The sequence below is a fragment of the Bos javanicus genome, chromosome 4 (assembly GCF_032452875.1).
Source record: "Bos javanicus breed banteng chromosome 4, ARS-OSU_banteng_1.0, whole genome shotgun sequence".
In the NCBI taxonomy this organism is placed as follows: domain Eukaryota; kingdom Metazoa; phylum Chordata; class Mammalia; order Artiodactyla; family Bovidae; genus Bos; species Bos javanicus.
Genome location: NC_083871.1, coordinates 45,679,385 through 45,694,383, shown reverse-complemented (window position 1 = coordinate 45,694,383; position 14,999 = coordinate 45,679,385). Strand labels below are relative to the sequence as shown.

General features: G+C 40.3%; 1 protein-coding gene across 3 annotated transcripts in view; it reads left to right on the top strand.

The window, feature by feature from the left end:
* RELN (reelin) overlaps positions 1-14,999 on the top strand; it is a 557,702-nt gene that overhangs the window by 76,124 nt on the left and 466,579 nt on the right. For all 3 annotated transcript variants that reach the window (XM_061413895.1, XM_061413894.1, XM_061413896.1), the window contains exon 2: positions 1,849-1,959. In XM_061413895.1, coding sequence (XP_061269879.1) covers positions 1,849-1,959 — 111 coding nt within the window. The remainder of the gene's footprint in view (positions 1-1,848; positions 1,960-14,999) is intronic.

The following is a 14,999-nucleotide window of genomic DNA, read 5'->3' as shown; positions in this document are numbered from 1 at the left end:
AAGGATGACCTGAGACAGCAGCATTTGAGTCCTGTGGTTAGTATAGGCAACTTAACAGGAATTGACTTAATTCTAAAACTCCTAGATGGGAGGGGGACGTTTAAGAACCTTTTTATCTCACCGAACTGAAGGATGAAGGGATCAGTAGAACCAGTTGTGGGAATCTGGGGTAATAAGCAAAACAGATGGCTGACAACTAAGCTGTGATTCTATAAATGAGGAAATTTAGACTCTGAGAGGCAAAGTGGTTTTGCTGAAGAACAGGTAGCAGCATATGAGGGCCCAGGACCCAGATCTCATCTGTTATCTGGCCTAGGTTTTAACCAACATGCCATGGGATACCTCCTGACTGCCTTTGGCCTTCTTCCTTTCTAGTCAACAGTGATATTGACTCCTATAGCTTTCATCTTGCTTTTGAAATACTCCTAATGCATGTGAATAATGTGGGAAAGAGGTTACTGAACAAAAGTTTGGCCACGGCCAGTTTGCGACTGTGGGATCCAGTTGGGCAGGGGGGTGGGGGCAGAGAGGCAGAGAAAAAAATGGGAGAGAAGCCAGATAAACAGCATCAAAAAGTTTAGATGTTATCAGATGGTCCTGGGCAAGGTTCCTCATTGCTCCATGCCACAGATTCCTCACTTGTATCCTGGGAATAGTAACAGTACCCCCTCTACAAAGATGTTTTGATAATGAAATGAGATAATGCATATAAACTACTATCTCAGTGCCCCGCTGAATGGTTTTCATGTGGTTTACATGCCAGCACTCAAATCTGACTAAAGAATGTGGCGATGATTTACTTCAACATCCAGTGCCATTTTGGGGGTAGTGTGTTGTCAGGCTCTTCTGTTGATACGTGTGTTTTATGTATGTTTTATGATATGGACGTTTCAAACCATTCTGCTCTACTCACTGGATTTCCTGGAGTTTAATTTAAACATTCTCATCACAGTTATTGTGACTCTGGTCATTCTCCTTACTGCCAGCAAGCGATTTCAGTCTTATACTGTGTACTGCCACAATAATAATACCTTCTCTTGGCTGCTTCCTACAAAGGACTTCATCTTGGTATAATAAAGGCAATGCAGGAGAAAAAATTATTTTCAAGGAGGAGGTTATGACCAACTTTTAGGGTTGTGAGCAAGATACAATTTTAAGAAGCCAAACCTAAGTAGTGTACAGAAACAGTTAATTTAACCCTTTTTTCCTCAGGAACATCCTGATTTTCTGGTTATGAAACCATTTGGACTCCTCTTGTAGACTTTGTTCTAAAACTTAAAGCATGCAGTGGTCTTCTTTTCTTGTTTTCAAAAGGAAAAGGGCTGATTGTCTTCATGCAAATTAGCCTGCTTTTGTTAAAGACTTCATCTATGAAACACAGACTAACAATAAGAAGTGCAGCACAACTTACTGTTCTGCTTTCAGCTGATGTCAGATTGTTTCCCACAGTATGGAATAGTTAAAAAAATAAGAGTGTTTCATCACAATGCCAAAACTCCAGCAATGCCTTTGACTGCCTTCAGGGGTGGTGGTGAAGGTGGGAAAGCAACTATTCAGTATCACGTTGTTTTCTGTTGAGTTTGCACATAGCTAGGGAAAGTGTAAATGAAAGCAGAAAGGTGGGGCTGATGTGCTAAATTTAGGACCAGCGATTACAGACGTTGGAGTTCTGAGTTTCTTTTTGTTCCTATGTAATTGCTGATATTAAGGAAATACTAAGTAGGGATAGTATAAAAATAATTTGTTAATAATGAGGAAAGACTGTTTTGACAGTGTCTAACACTTCAGAAATGTATCTCATTATTCTGACTGTATTAATTGAGGTTTCTTTTTTCCCCTGTGTTTCAGTGACAATTTCGACAAGCACCTTCTTTGACGGCTTGCTGGTGACTGGACTATACACGTCTACCAGTGTTAAGGCTTCACAGAGCATTGGAGGGTCTAATGCATTTGGGTTTGGTAAGCTATATTTTACACAGTTATAGGTCTTATTTTTGAAATATCTAAAAGTATTTGACATTTATTATTTCAGAGAAAAAATCTGAAGTGATTTTTGTGTGTTTGCTTGAAGTTAAGTGAGTTGAAGTAAGTCATAAATATGCAACCAACCATGAGTTTGGTGTGATGGCCAATCTATTCCTCTCTCTGTGTACTGCTGCTATTACACTTGCTCCTGTGGGATTTGAGTGGATTCCTGTGTTCTGTCATTTAGGTTGATGGAATTGGAATTCATTCTGATGCCATGCATTTATTCAGTAACCTGTTTTTATAAACAGTTCTTAAAATCTTGGAGTAGGTGAAAACTGTCATATTGTTTGGCAAGTAAGCATCACACACAGTGAAAGATAGCAATAATTGTTGAAATCGTTGCATTCTCTGAGTATTCATAAAATAATGTGATGTAATATTTAAAATACTTATATGGAGTCTTTGTCCTTAGCCCAGAGACCTGGAAGTTTACTTAAGTGGGGGCAGAAGGCTATGTGATGGTCACTGATCACAGAGGGTTCTAGATTTGAAAATCTGTAGTTTACCCATAACTTGATAAACATGCCAATCTGGAATTCAGTAGACCCTTTACAGCATCAAAAATGCAAATTTACTGTATCAATTTATGTAAGACATGAAATCTCTGATCCTACTCTGAGATTAGAAAACTATGAGATTTCCTCCATTAATGTGAGAAAGAATTTCTTTATTGAAGGCAGCCATGTGTTCAATGTTTTATTTTTCCTAGGGTATTTATTAAATAAATAAGTTTTACCTACTTTTGATATATGAAGGAGCATCCCCTCTATGTTGAGTCTCAGCAGAGCTCTGCCCAGATGCATTACTACTTGATGTCAGAGCAATAATGTTGAGGTTGCAGTGGTACCCTGCTGACCTAAGATGAGGTTCACAGCCTCAGGGTAAAGAAACCAAGAAGTCATTTAATCATCTTGTTAAAATTATCTGACATTGAGAATTTGCCCTGTTTTTAAAAGATCCCAGATAAGCTTTTATAATCTGTTGGTTACTACTTTTAAGGTCTAATCCTTCAGAAAAAATAAAATTCTCTTTAAGTTTAAAAATTCCACTTTTTTATTCCCACCTTTACTGTGCTCTGTAGAAGTGAGAGGTCAGTTATAATTACATATATATATATAAAAACAATATGTGTACCTAAATATATGCTATACTATGTGTTATGTTATATAGGATTTTCAAGTAGGGTCACCAGATTTAACAAATAAAAATGTACAGGATACTGGCTAAATTTAAATTTTAGATAAAAACAGTTCTAGGATAAGTATGCAGTATTCGGGATAAGATGTCCTGGGTTCTGCCTTACCCCAGTAAAATCAGAACCCCTGAGAACAGGGCTTGGCGTTGGTTCCCAGGTGATTTTACTGTTTATCCAGGGTTGAGAACCACTGTACTGGATCAGTCCAGGGTCCACACCTTGAGCATCCCTGGGAACTTGTAAGTAGAGAGTTCCTGGCCTTACTCCAGACTCAGTGAATTAGATACTGTGGGCGGTGAGACAGTGTTCAGTTTTTTAATAAGCACTTGAGGTGATTTTGATACCAACTAAATTTTGAGAACCACTCGTCTACATTAATTAAGTGGGAGAGACATTATTTAAATGACCATATAAATATGTAATAGTAAATCTTGCTAGGGGCTAGCTAGGAAATGTACTGAGTGCTGGGAAAGGGTGTGACAGAGAAATGAAATCTAAACTGGAGTAAAATGGCATATAGTTAGGAAAAGCTTTCCTGGGGAAGTTGTACTGAGCTGAGATGTGAAGAATGAGAGGGAATTAGCTCCCTGTGGAAGGTGGGGCACAGCACACCTGAAGGAGAGAACAATAGATGCAAAGGCCTCAGGGTGGGAAGAGGCTGCCTGTGTTCTAGGAATGAAAAGAAAACCTTGGAGTGACTGACCTGGAACCAAGAGGAAAAGAGATAAGGCTGGATAGGAGACCAGGGCCAGAGCATCCAGGAGCAGAGGGTCCTTTGAGGGTCTCAGCTGAGGAGTGACTTGAACAGACTTTCATTTTAAAGGGATCACTCTGTTGTCAGCATGGAGAACAAACTGTCAGGTCCAGGAGTGCATGCAAAGAGACTGTTCAATGGTTAAAGGTCTGATGTGACAGGGCAGGGAAAGAGTCCAGGTGCACACTGACATCAGCCAAGCCTGGACCAGAAGGAGCATATGTGGGGGGTGTGGGTGGGGTAAGAGTGTGCACCATGCAGTCGGGGAGACCTGCTCACAGATCCAGACCCCAGCCTTCATTAGTCATGTGGCTCAGCCACGTTGCTTACTAAGCTTAATTTCCTCATCTATGAAATGCTGATGACAATGGCACCTGCTTCATAAGGTGTTGAGCAGTTGCAAGGATGAAAGGAGGTGATAAAGCCCTCACCACATAGAAAATATTTAGTAAAACTTGTTGTTCAGTCACTCAGTTGTATCCAACTTTTTGCGACCCCATGGACTGCAGCATGCCAGGCTTCCCTGTCAATTATAAATCTTGATACCTGAAGCAGCTGCTGTTCTCAGTCCAGGATTTCTATGTACTTCCTTTGGCTAGACCAGGCTGGGGTGGGGAAGAAGCATACACACAGAGAAACAGTTCTCAGGTGGAATTAATCTGAGGATTATAGCTCCAGATGATTTGAGAGAACTTGGCTGAATGAAGTAACCATCGTTTGCCAAGATGGAGGCTTGAAATGAGAAGAGTCATTAAGTATCATTTATAAGTATATTGTAAACATATACTGAAAGAATATATATGATGCATGTATCATATGCCTCAGATTTTAGCTAGTAAGCCAAACGAAAAACTAAGAATTGAAAATTGTTAGAAATGATGTAAAGACACCTTGGCCTTAATATATTTTCCATGGTGACTTTGAAAGGTTGTAAAAAGGCAGTTTCACTTGAATTAGAATGTATTTTGGTTTGGCTAAGTGACACGTAGTCTTCCCATGACCTCCAGCCCTAAGATATAGAGGCTGAAGAAACTTCTGAACTTGAAGTCTATTGATGGTAGTTTGACCTCCGTAATCAAATGCTCAGGTCTCCCACCGGTCACTTGGCGTTTTTATAGGACATGATTTTTATGTGGATGGATAGGTAATTGAGATCTTTTTTTAAGTTCCAGTAATATCCAAATAATTTTTTGTGTGTTTATGTGATAGTGGTAAGTTATCTTAAAAACAAAATTTAATAAAATAACTTGAAAATTATTAAACAGTTAATCTTTATAAATAATATAATAGAAAACAGAAGATTAAATGTCTTTTTAGATAAACGATCATTTTGGAAACAAAAGCACATTAAATTTTTGGTACTTAAGTGTAATATAGTCTTTATAATTTAAATAGAATGGAGAAGATTTGAGTAGGGTACAGATAAGAAAATAAAATAACAGTCTTATAGAAGGTAAAATGTAACAGAATTGCTGCTTTTTGATAGTTTTGTAGCTCTAGGAATCAGACTGAAATAATGTGGCAGTCTTTGAGGTAGAACAAAAGTATTGAATACATAATCTATCATTAAGCTCTGATTTAAGGTGGCTCAGTCAGTAAAGAAACCACCTGCAGTGCAAGAGACCCAGGTTTGATCCCTAGGTTGGGAAGATCTCCTGGAGAAGGGAATGGCAACCCACTCCAGTATTCTTGCCTGGAGAATTCCATGGACAGTGACTAACACTTTTAACTGACAAAATTTTAAGCAAATATGACTTATTTGCATTTTTCCAATATATTGTGGAATTAGTGTGTGATAAGCTTAGCTGGTAAAGAACTGCCTGCCAATACACAACTGAGTGACTGAGCACATATGCGTATAAGTGGAAAAAAATTCCAGAAGTACTTTTCTAGGCCCAGCTGTATGTTTTACTTTGCCTTGCTTATCACAACTAGTTAAATGTGTGTGTATGCATGTGTGTGCTCAGTCATGTCCAGCTCTTTGTGACCTCCATGGATTACAGCCCATCAGGCTCCTCTGTCCATGGGATTTTTCAGGCAGGGATGCTGGAGTGGGTTTCCATTTCCTTCTCCAGAGGGTCTTCCTGATCCAGGGATCAAACCTGCGTCTCCTGTATTAGCAGGTGGACTCTTTACCACTGAGCCACCTGAGAAGCCCTTTTTTTCCACTTATAGTTAATTTTAGTTGTACTGATTACACTAAAGTTATAGTCACTCTCTTTTGAATATGTGTGTATGACCAGCCTAAATAAGGCCATAATTACTCTTAAGATATTGTTGTATAAATATAATCCCTCTATCATAATTACATATGCTTCTGTGTAAAACCAGAATTCTTTAAAATGTATGTCTCAGTGACCAAAAATAGACAAATGCCTAATGGCCAGAAATACATGAAAACAATAGCTACACAAAAGCTGACTGTATGCCAGTAACGCATGATTTGAAATACCTCATTTTGCTTGTCAATATAAGAAAACATGCTGCCCTAGGGAGGACCGATGTTTAATTATGGATATCTCTTTGTGTATCCCAGAAAAAAATGCTTCCCTCTTGTCTTTGGCACTGAATTCCAGCTCAATCATGTAAATCTTCAAGGCTCATTGTGGTTGCTCAATGAAAGGCTATTTAAATATCCTTTCATACAAAATTGTTCCTTGTCCAGACACTGAAATTCATTTTACTCAATACTTAGTATTCTGGCTCTAAAAGCATATTGCTTAGTTTTTGGTGTTCTGGCTTTCTAAAACCTGAGAATCAGGTTTGCAGTTCTGATGAGTAGCAGCCACACTTCAAATTGTTAGACCCTGCATAAATTAAACTTTTGTTAGATGCTGCATGAATTGCTTTGTAATTCCTAGATAATTTTTCTCAGCTAATACATCAGTCATCTTAGCAGTTTTTCACTTAAGCTTTTATAATTTCCTATGCTTTTAATTTATTTTTTGGTAAGACCATTCTAGAATGACAAGATTTGATGAGATATAAGTTTGGGGAGAAAATATAGTGCTCAGATCCAAGACGTTTTCTTGGATTCAGTCAATCATATCATGTTCTAATAGAGATTAAGCAAGTACCATAAAAATTTAATATTTTCAGTATTATCTTTAAAGCGTGGTATTAGAACTTTAGAACTTAATGATTTTATTCCCAGAGTGATATGGCACTCTAGATGAATAGGGATAGATTTACAAAACAAAGTAATTATTTTAAGACTTCAAGTTTTAGTAAATTTTATGTTCAGTTCAGTTCAGTTCAGTCGCTCAGTCGTGTCCGACTCTTTGTGACCCCATGAATCACAGAACGCCAGGCCTCCCTGTCCATCACCAACTCTCGGAGTTCACTCAGACTCACGTCCATTGAGTCGATGATGCCATCCAGCCATCTCATCCTCTGTTTTCCCCTTCTCCTTCTGCCCCCAATCCCTCCCAGCATCAGAGGCTTTTCCAATGAGTCAACTCTTAGCACAAGGTGGCCAAAGTATTGGAGTTTCAGCTTTAGCATCATTCCTTCCAAAGAAATCCCAGGGCTGATCTCCTTTAGAATGGACTGGTTGGATCTCCTTATTCAGTTCAGTTCAGTTCAGTTCAGTCGCTCAGTCGTGTCCGACTCTGCGACCCCATGAATCGCAGCACGCCAGGCCTCCCTGTCCATCACCAACTCCCGGAGTTCACTCAGACTCACATCCATCGAGTCAGTGATGCCATCCAGCCATCTCATCCTCTGTTGTCCCCTTCTCCTTCTGCCCCCAATCCCTCCCAGCATCAGAGTCTTTTCCAATGAGTCAACTCTTCGCACAAGGTGGCCAAAGTACTGGAGTTTCAGCTTTAGCATCATTCCTTCCAAAGAAATCCCAGGGCTGATCTCCTTCAGAATGGACTGGTTGGATCTCCTTGCAGTCCAAGGGACTCTCAAGAGTCTTCTCTAACACTACAGTTACCACTTAATAAAAATGTGTACTTTACCAGTAGATATAGATTGTATCTTTCATTTCCAGAACACAAGTTTTTGTTACTGCTTTGTTTCATTGTCACTAAGAATAAAAATATAGGGTCTATTTGAGCTAATTTTTGGTTATCCTTCCCATTAAAACTAAGTAGAACTTTTTGCAAATTTGTAATTATCACCAAGACCCCTACATCCCTGGACATTAGCTACAGTTCAGTTTTGGATATCATATCTGTGTGAGTTTGAGACATACACGTGTTATGAATACATGCAAGTATTTAGGCTATAATATCTGTAAAGAAGGGGCAGCCACTAATAACTTCATTAAGTAGTGTCCTATATATTATGATATTTGTTTACTAGCTGCAATCAAGTTTAACTACTCAGATGATCTTGTTAAATTTATTTTTTCTGTCCCTTTACAGAGAAATATTTTGTAACATACTTAAGAAATTTTAAACACATTGAGGGACTGGAAGCATGACCTTTTTTCGGTATTTTTTTTTTAAACTTTACATAATTGTATTAGTTTTGCCAAATATCAAAATGAATCCACCACAGGTATACATGTGTTCCCCATCCTGAACCCTCCACCCTCCTCCCTCCCCATACCATCCCTCTGGGTCGTCCCAGTGCACTAGCCCCAAGCATCCAGTATCGTGCATCGAACCTGGACTGGCATCTCGTTTCATACATGATATTTTACATGTTTCAATGCCATTCTCCCAAATCTTCCCACCCTCTCCCTCTCCCACAGAGTCCATAAGACTGTTCTATACATCAGTGTCTCTTTTGCTGTCTCGTACACAGAATTTTTTCGGTATGGTAAATGAGCTATAAGATAATTGACAAGAAGACTTTAATTAAACAAATTACTGTAGTCTTGGTGGCTCAGTCTGTAAGAATCCACCTGCAATGCAGAAGACATAGGTTTGATCCCTGGGTTGGGAAGATCTCCTGGAGAAGGAAATGGAGACCCACTCCAGTATTCTTGCCTCTGGGAAATCCCAGGGACAAAGGAGCCTGGTGGGTTTTAATCCATGGGGTCACAAGAGCCATATGTGACTTAACAAGTAAACCACCACCACTGTAGTAAATGGTACAAGGAATATAGTTGACAAGAGATGAAGTTGCCATTCATCTTTCCTCTTTATGGGATATTAGCCTAAGTTTGTTCTTTATTTTTCCCATTAGGGTATGCCAGCATTACCTTCATTAAGAAATACTATTATATGATTCACATTTGACATATGACAAAGAATTTAGGGTTATTTCCCAATTCATAAATCACTACAGAAAATCACTTGCAAGAATAATGGGCATGATGAATATAACTGTTGAATTAATCAGTTGACAAATTGCTAGAGAAAATGTTGAGGAGCATGAGATTTGGGTCAAGTGGAAGAGTTAGTGGAGAAAGGCAGCTCAGTGCAGGGGTCATGATGTGACCTCTGGAGTTAGGCAGCTCTGGCTCCATGCCTGGCTCTGCTTCTTGCTGCCCTGGACCATGTCCTTTCCTCCCCTGAGCTTCAGTGTCTGCATTTGTAAAATGAGGTTGATAGGAAAGGCCAGTTCAAAAAGTTGTTGGGTGTGTTAAGTGAGATTTTCCATTCAACTGCCATGTATTGTATATATGCTCAAAATAGGTATTTAAAAAAAATAATCAGAAATTCTTTCTTTGAAATAGGAAATAGAATGAGAAGACAGTTCAAGTGGCAGAAGATTGAAAGAGGGATGTTGACTTTAATTTGAAGTGGGAATGAACCCAATTTCTTACCCATAGAACTTAGATCTGAGATGTACCTTGGGTGGAGCCTGCTTCAGCCCCTGCCCTCAGGTAGGAAGGGCAAGTGGTGGCTCTGAATGAGAGAGTGTGGGTATGAAGACTAAAACCAGGTATTCTGACATCATACCCAGTCTCAGATACTTTTTTTAAAAAATGTGATTCACATACTATAAGTTTACCATTTGAAGTTTACTTTTCAGTGACTTCTAGTATATTCACAAGGTTGTGCAACTAACACCTATATCTAATGGCAGAATATTTCATCACCTGCAAAGGAAATCCCACCCCCATTAGCACTCACTCACCATTCTTTCCTCCCCTCTGTCCCTGACAACCACTAAGCTACTTTCTGTCTCTCTGTTGTTGTTTGTTGTTATTCAGTCACTAAATTGTGTTTGATTCTTTGTGAACCTGTGGATTGCAGCACGCCAGCATTCCTTCTCCATCATGACCTCTCCAAGTTTGCTCAAACTTGTGTCCATTGAGTTGGTGATGCCATCCAACCATTGCATTCTCTGTCACCCCGTTCTCTTCTTGCCCTCAGGCGTTCCCAGCATTAGAGTCTTTTCCAGTGAGTCAGCTCTTCGCATCAGGTGGCCAAAGGATTGGAGCTTCAGCTACAGCAGTAGTCCTTCAAATGAATATTCAGAGTTGATTTCCTTTAGGATTGACTGGTTTGATCTCCTTGCTGTCCAAAGGACTCTTAAGAATCTTCTCCAGCACCACAATTCAAAAACATTAGTTCTTCAGTGCTCAGCATTCTGTCCCTGTAGACATGCCTATTTTAAATATTGCAAGTACAATATATGGCTTTGTATCTGGCTTCTTTAACTTAGCTTGATATTTTCAAGGTTCATTTATGTTGTGGCATGTATCTTCATTCCTTTTTCTAAGTCATAATTCTATTGTATGGATATACTACATTTTTATAGTGATATACCACAATTGGTTGTTTCCAGATTCTTGAAAGGAGTTCAGTTCAGTCAGTTCAGTCGCTCAGTTGTGTCTGACTCTTTGCGACCCCATGAATTGCACACCAGGAGTTAGGGCTGTGCAAATTGGAAATGTTTAAGGAGGATGTAAGGCAAAAGACCACCAAATTCCTTAAGTAATTCATCAGCAGCTGTAAAAGCTCTGAAGATGCACATGCACTTAGCTTTCTCTATGGTTCAGACTTGAAAATGGTTGGAAATCAAGATGAGTGACTCCTTTGCCTTTCTTCTTGCCATTCTAGGACGATAGGTTACGATGGCATTGTTTTTACCCTATCACTTTGGCTTCAGATTAAACCATGGGGTACACAAGCCAAACTGTTGTTGTTGTTGTTGTTGTTTAGTCGCTAAGTTGTATCTGACTCTTTGTGACTTCATAGACTGCAGCATGCTAGGCTTTCCTGTCCTTCGCTATCTCCTGGAATTTGCTGAAATTCATGTCCATTGAATCAGTGATGCTATCTAACCATCTCATCCTCTGCCACCCCCTTCTCCTTTTGTTCTCAATCTTTCCCAGCATCAGGGTCTTTTCCAGTGAATCAGCTTTTTGAATCAAGTGGCCAAAGTATTGGAGCTTCAGCTTCAGTATCAATCCTTCCAGTGAATATTCAGGACTGATTTTCTTTAGGATTGACTGGTTTGATCTCCTTGCAATCTGAGGGACTCTCAATAGTTGCCGAGGTCCAGCCCCAGCTGATCCAGGGAGTTCGAAGTGGGGATGGTGTCGGCGAGGATCAGGATACAATAGCTTCAATTAGATATTAATTAGAGATGTAAAGAGTAATAGAATGAGGATAGCTCAGTAGGAAAATTCAGTGGAGAAAAGAGGCTGAGTAGCTTGGTTTACGCGGGAGACCAATAAAACTTCAAGACAAGAAGTTTGCACCACTTACGTAGGCCGCAGGCGTCCTTCCGTTCTCCCGAAGGACAGGAGACACTGAGGCCTCCCTGGTCGGATCTTAGAAGCCCAGGCAAAATTAGTAAGCTTGGTGGGTTCTGTGCTCCAGATGTAGACTCAGCCAGAGTTTGAGAGAGCGAGTGACATGGGGAGACCAGTATTTCGAGGAACTGATCCCAATTCTTTATTTTCCATGGTCTACTTTTATACACTGAGATGTTATGCAAAAGTCACACGGGGTCAGCAGTACTGACTTTTATCAAAGTCAGGTGCTTCATACAAATGTATACAGAGGTCTTAGGGGTGTTACATCATCTTCTGGCCAGGGGGCCTGCTGACAATTTATGACCCTCTCCTTGTGACAGCGGTCAGTCAACCAGGACGCTTATTTCTCCAGGGGTGATTATTCTTAAAAAAGACTCCACCTTCCAAAGGTACCAGATAAAGTTACATTCCTATAGGGTGAGGGTGTAGTGGGTTTTAATTAAGGAAACAATTTACTTAGCCTAAGGTCTAACGTGATTTATATCAAAGGTTAATACTTATTTCTTCTATATATTCATTAATGTGTGTAAGGGCAGGGGATGTGGAGACTTAGCAGCAAACATTGGCTCAACAAATGAAAAACCCTTCACCAATACAATTTCTAATCAGCCCATTATACTTATACTAATGGTTTTCTAACTTTTCTAAGGAACCTGTTTTTTAGAAGGTTTAAAGCATCTTGTGCCTCTCACAGTTGGGAGGCTGTGAGCAATCACATGTGGCCGGACAAGCCTGTCAGGCAGGCCAGAGAACCTTCAGAGGAGTTTGTAGGTTAAAACACTCTTGTCATGCCCAGGAGTTTTTATTAACTGGAGCTCTAAGTTAACTCCTTCTCCGAAAGAGGTGGTGGGGGACAGCCCCCTGTAAAATCAGAGGTGTAGGTGAGAGCACAAAGTAGTAAAGTAGGCAGGCTCTGGTTATGGGGGTAGATGCTCGAGGATTTCCAGGGGGACTCCTGAGGCTCAATCCCGCCTTTGCATGTGTCGAGCCTCCTTCCTCATGACCTTTGCCACAGGCGGAGTGCCTCCTGCCGGCTCCCGGCAAATAGTCTTCTCCAACACCACAGTTTGAAAGCATCAGTTCTTTGGTGCTCAATCTTCTTTATGGTCCAGCTCTCACATCTGTACATGACTACTGGAAAAAAAACATATCTTTGGCTATATAGACCTTTGTCAACAAAGTGATGTCTCCACTTTTTAATGTGCTCTCTAGGTTTGTTGTAGCTTTCCTTCCAAGGAGCAAGTGTCTTTTTAATAAATAATAAATAAATAAATGGTTGCAGTCACCATTCTGCAGTGATTTTGGAGTCCAAGAAAATAAAATCAGTCATTGCTTCCACTTTCCCCACTTCTGTTTGCCATGAGGTGATGGGACCAGATGCCATGATCTTAGTTTTTTTAATGTTGAGTTTCAGGCCAGCTTTTCCACCCTCCTCTTTTACTGTCATCAAGAGGCTATTTAGCTCCTTTTTACTTTCTGCCATTTGCATGGTATCATCTGTGTATCTGAGGTTGTTGATATTTCTCCTGGCAATCTTGATTCCAGCTTGTACTTCATCCAGCCTGGCATTTCACATGATGCACTCTGCAAAAAAGTTAAATAAGCAAGGTGACAATATACAGCCTTGTGGTGCTCCTTTCCCAATTTTAAAGCCAAGCTGAGTCAATCAAATTTACTAGTATAGGAATTTAGAATTAGCACTCATCAATCACAGTCCAACTCTTCATGAGCTCAGTCAAGGCAGATATAAACTTTTGGGAGCTCTGAGCAGCTGTTTTCCACAGTGGCTCAGAGGAAGATCATGCAGAAATAGGAGAAGGAGAGAGACGGAATGCTGCCTGAGGTGTCAGAGCTTTCCAAGCTCTTATTTTAGGCTTTCTTCTCATCAGGCTCAGATATTCTTAGGCTCTAACAAACAATTAAAAATAGCTAACATCTATCAAACACTTGGTGTGTACCAGATGTGTTACAGGTATTAACTCTTTTGATCTGAACAAAAATCCTACTATAGTTATTCTCATTTTGTTGATAGAGAAGCGAAGGTACAGAGACGGCAGGTAACCTGCCCAGGGTGACACATAAGAAGTTGCAAAGCCATAATCCAAACCTGGCTCTATAGCCACTCGTTAAACTCCACTTAACAGCCTGAGCCAGCTTGAATTGGTTTCTACTACAGCCAAAATAAACTTCACTTTTAAAAAGCCCTTCTCTGCTTAGCCCTATCTGTCCCTAATTCTTGTTTCTTCCCAGCCTCCTTCTATTCCTTTCCAGTCACCTACTCCCTCTACATACACACATACATATCCATGCACCAATCATGGCAGCCCACACACTGTTCCAAAATCCTAGCTACTTTCAACCTTGTTTATAGTGCTTGGAATTCCTTTTGGCTCTGTCCGCTGGGCAGACATCCTGCCATTTTTTAAGGCCTCTGTCCTGACTCACCTCCTCTACTGAGCCCATGTGACCCCTCCTCTCTGTTCCTCTGTGGTCCCTGCCTTCATAGACCTCTTTGCTCCTTCCTCAATGCTCCACCCTCTGCTGCTGCTGCTACTGCTAAGTCGCTTCAGTCGTGTCCGACTCTGTGCGACCCCATAGAGGGCAGCCCACCAGGCTCCCCCATCCCTGGGATTCTCCAGGCAAGAACACTGGAGTGGGTTGCCATTTCCTTCTCCAATGCATGAAAGTGAAAAATGAAAGTGAAGTTGCTCAGTTGTGTCTGACTCTTCGCGACCTCATGGACTGCAGCCTACCAGGCTCCTCCATCCATGGGATTTTCCAGGCAAGAGTACTGGAGTGGGGTGCCATTGCCTTCTCCGAACAATCTGCTGAATTTACTTGTTTAAAAACTTTTGTATCTCTTTGAGGATGAGAGATGGTCTAGTCAGCTTCACTCTCATGGCACATAACCAGGGCTCAATAAGTATTTATTGAATGAATAACAAAAATCTTTGAATCTTTATAAGGTATTTTACTAGCGTTGACGTTAGTAAAATGCATGTATTAATATGTGCACAAGTGGACAGGTATGGACAAGAGAGAGAAACTATTATTGTCTTTAAGTTTGAGGATATTTCCAAATCTACATATGTACTTATATCTCTACACATCTGTACAAACACTTGAGACTGTAGGAACAGATGTATATTTTATTATCAGAGATCCTGGAAAAATGTATTATCTTGCCCATCACTTTGTTCCTTTCTCTCCTGGAGGTAGCAGACATGAGTGCCTTCAGATAGGAGAGTGATTGGTTAAGGGCCTTCTGTAGAATCAAGAGAGTAGAAACATTGTCAAGAGATTGTTCAGTTCATCTTCATATCATAGGGGCAAGTCAATGTAATGATACATGT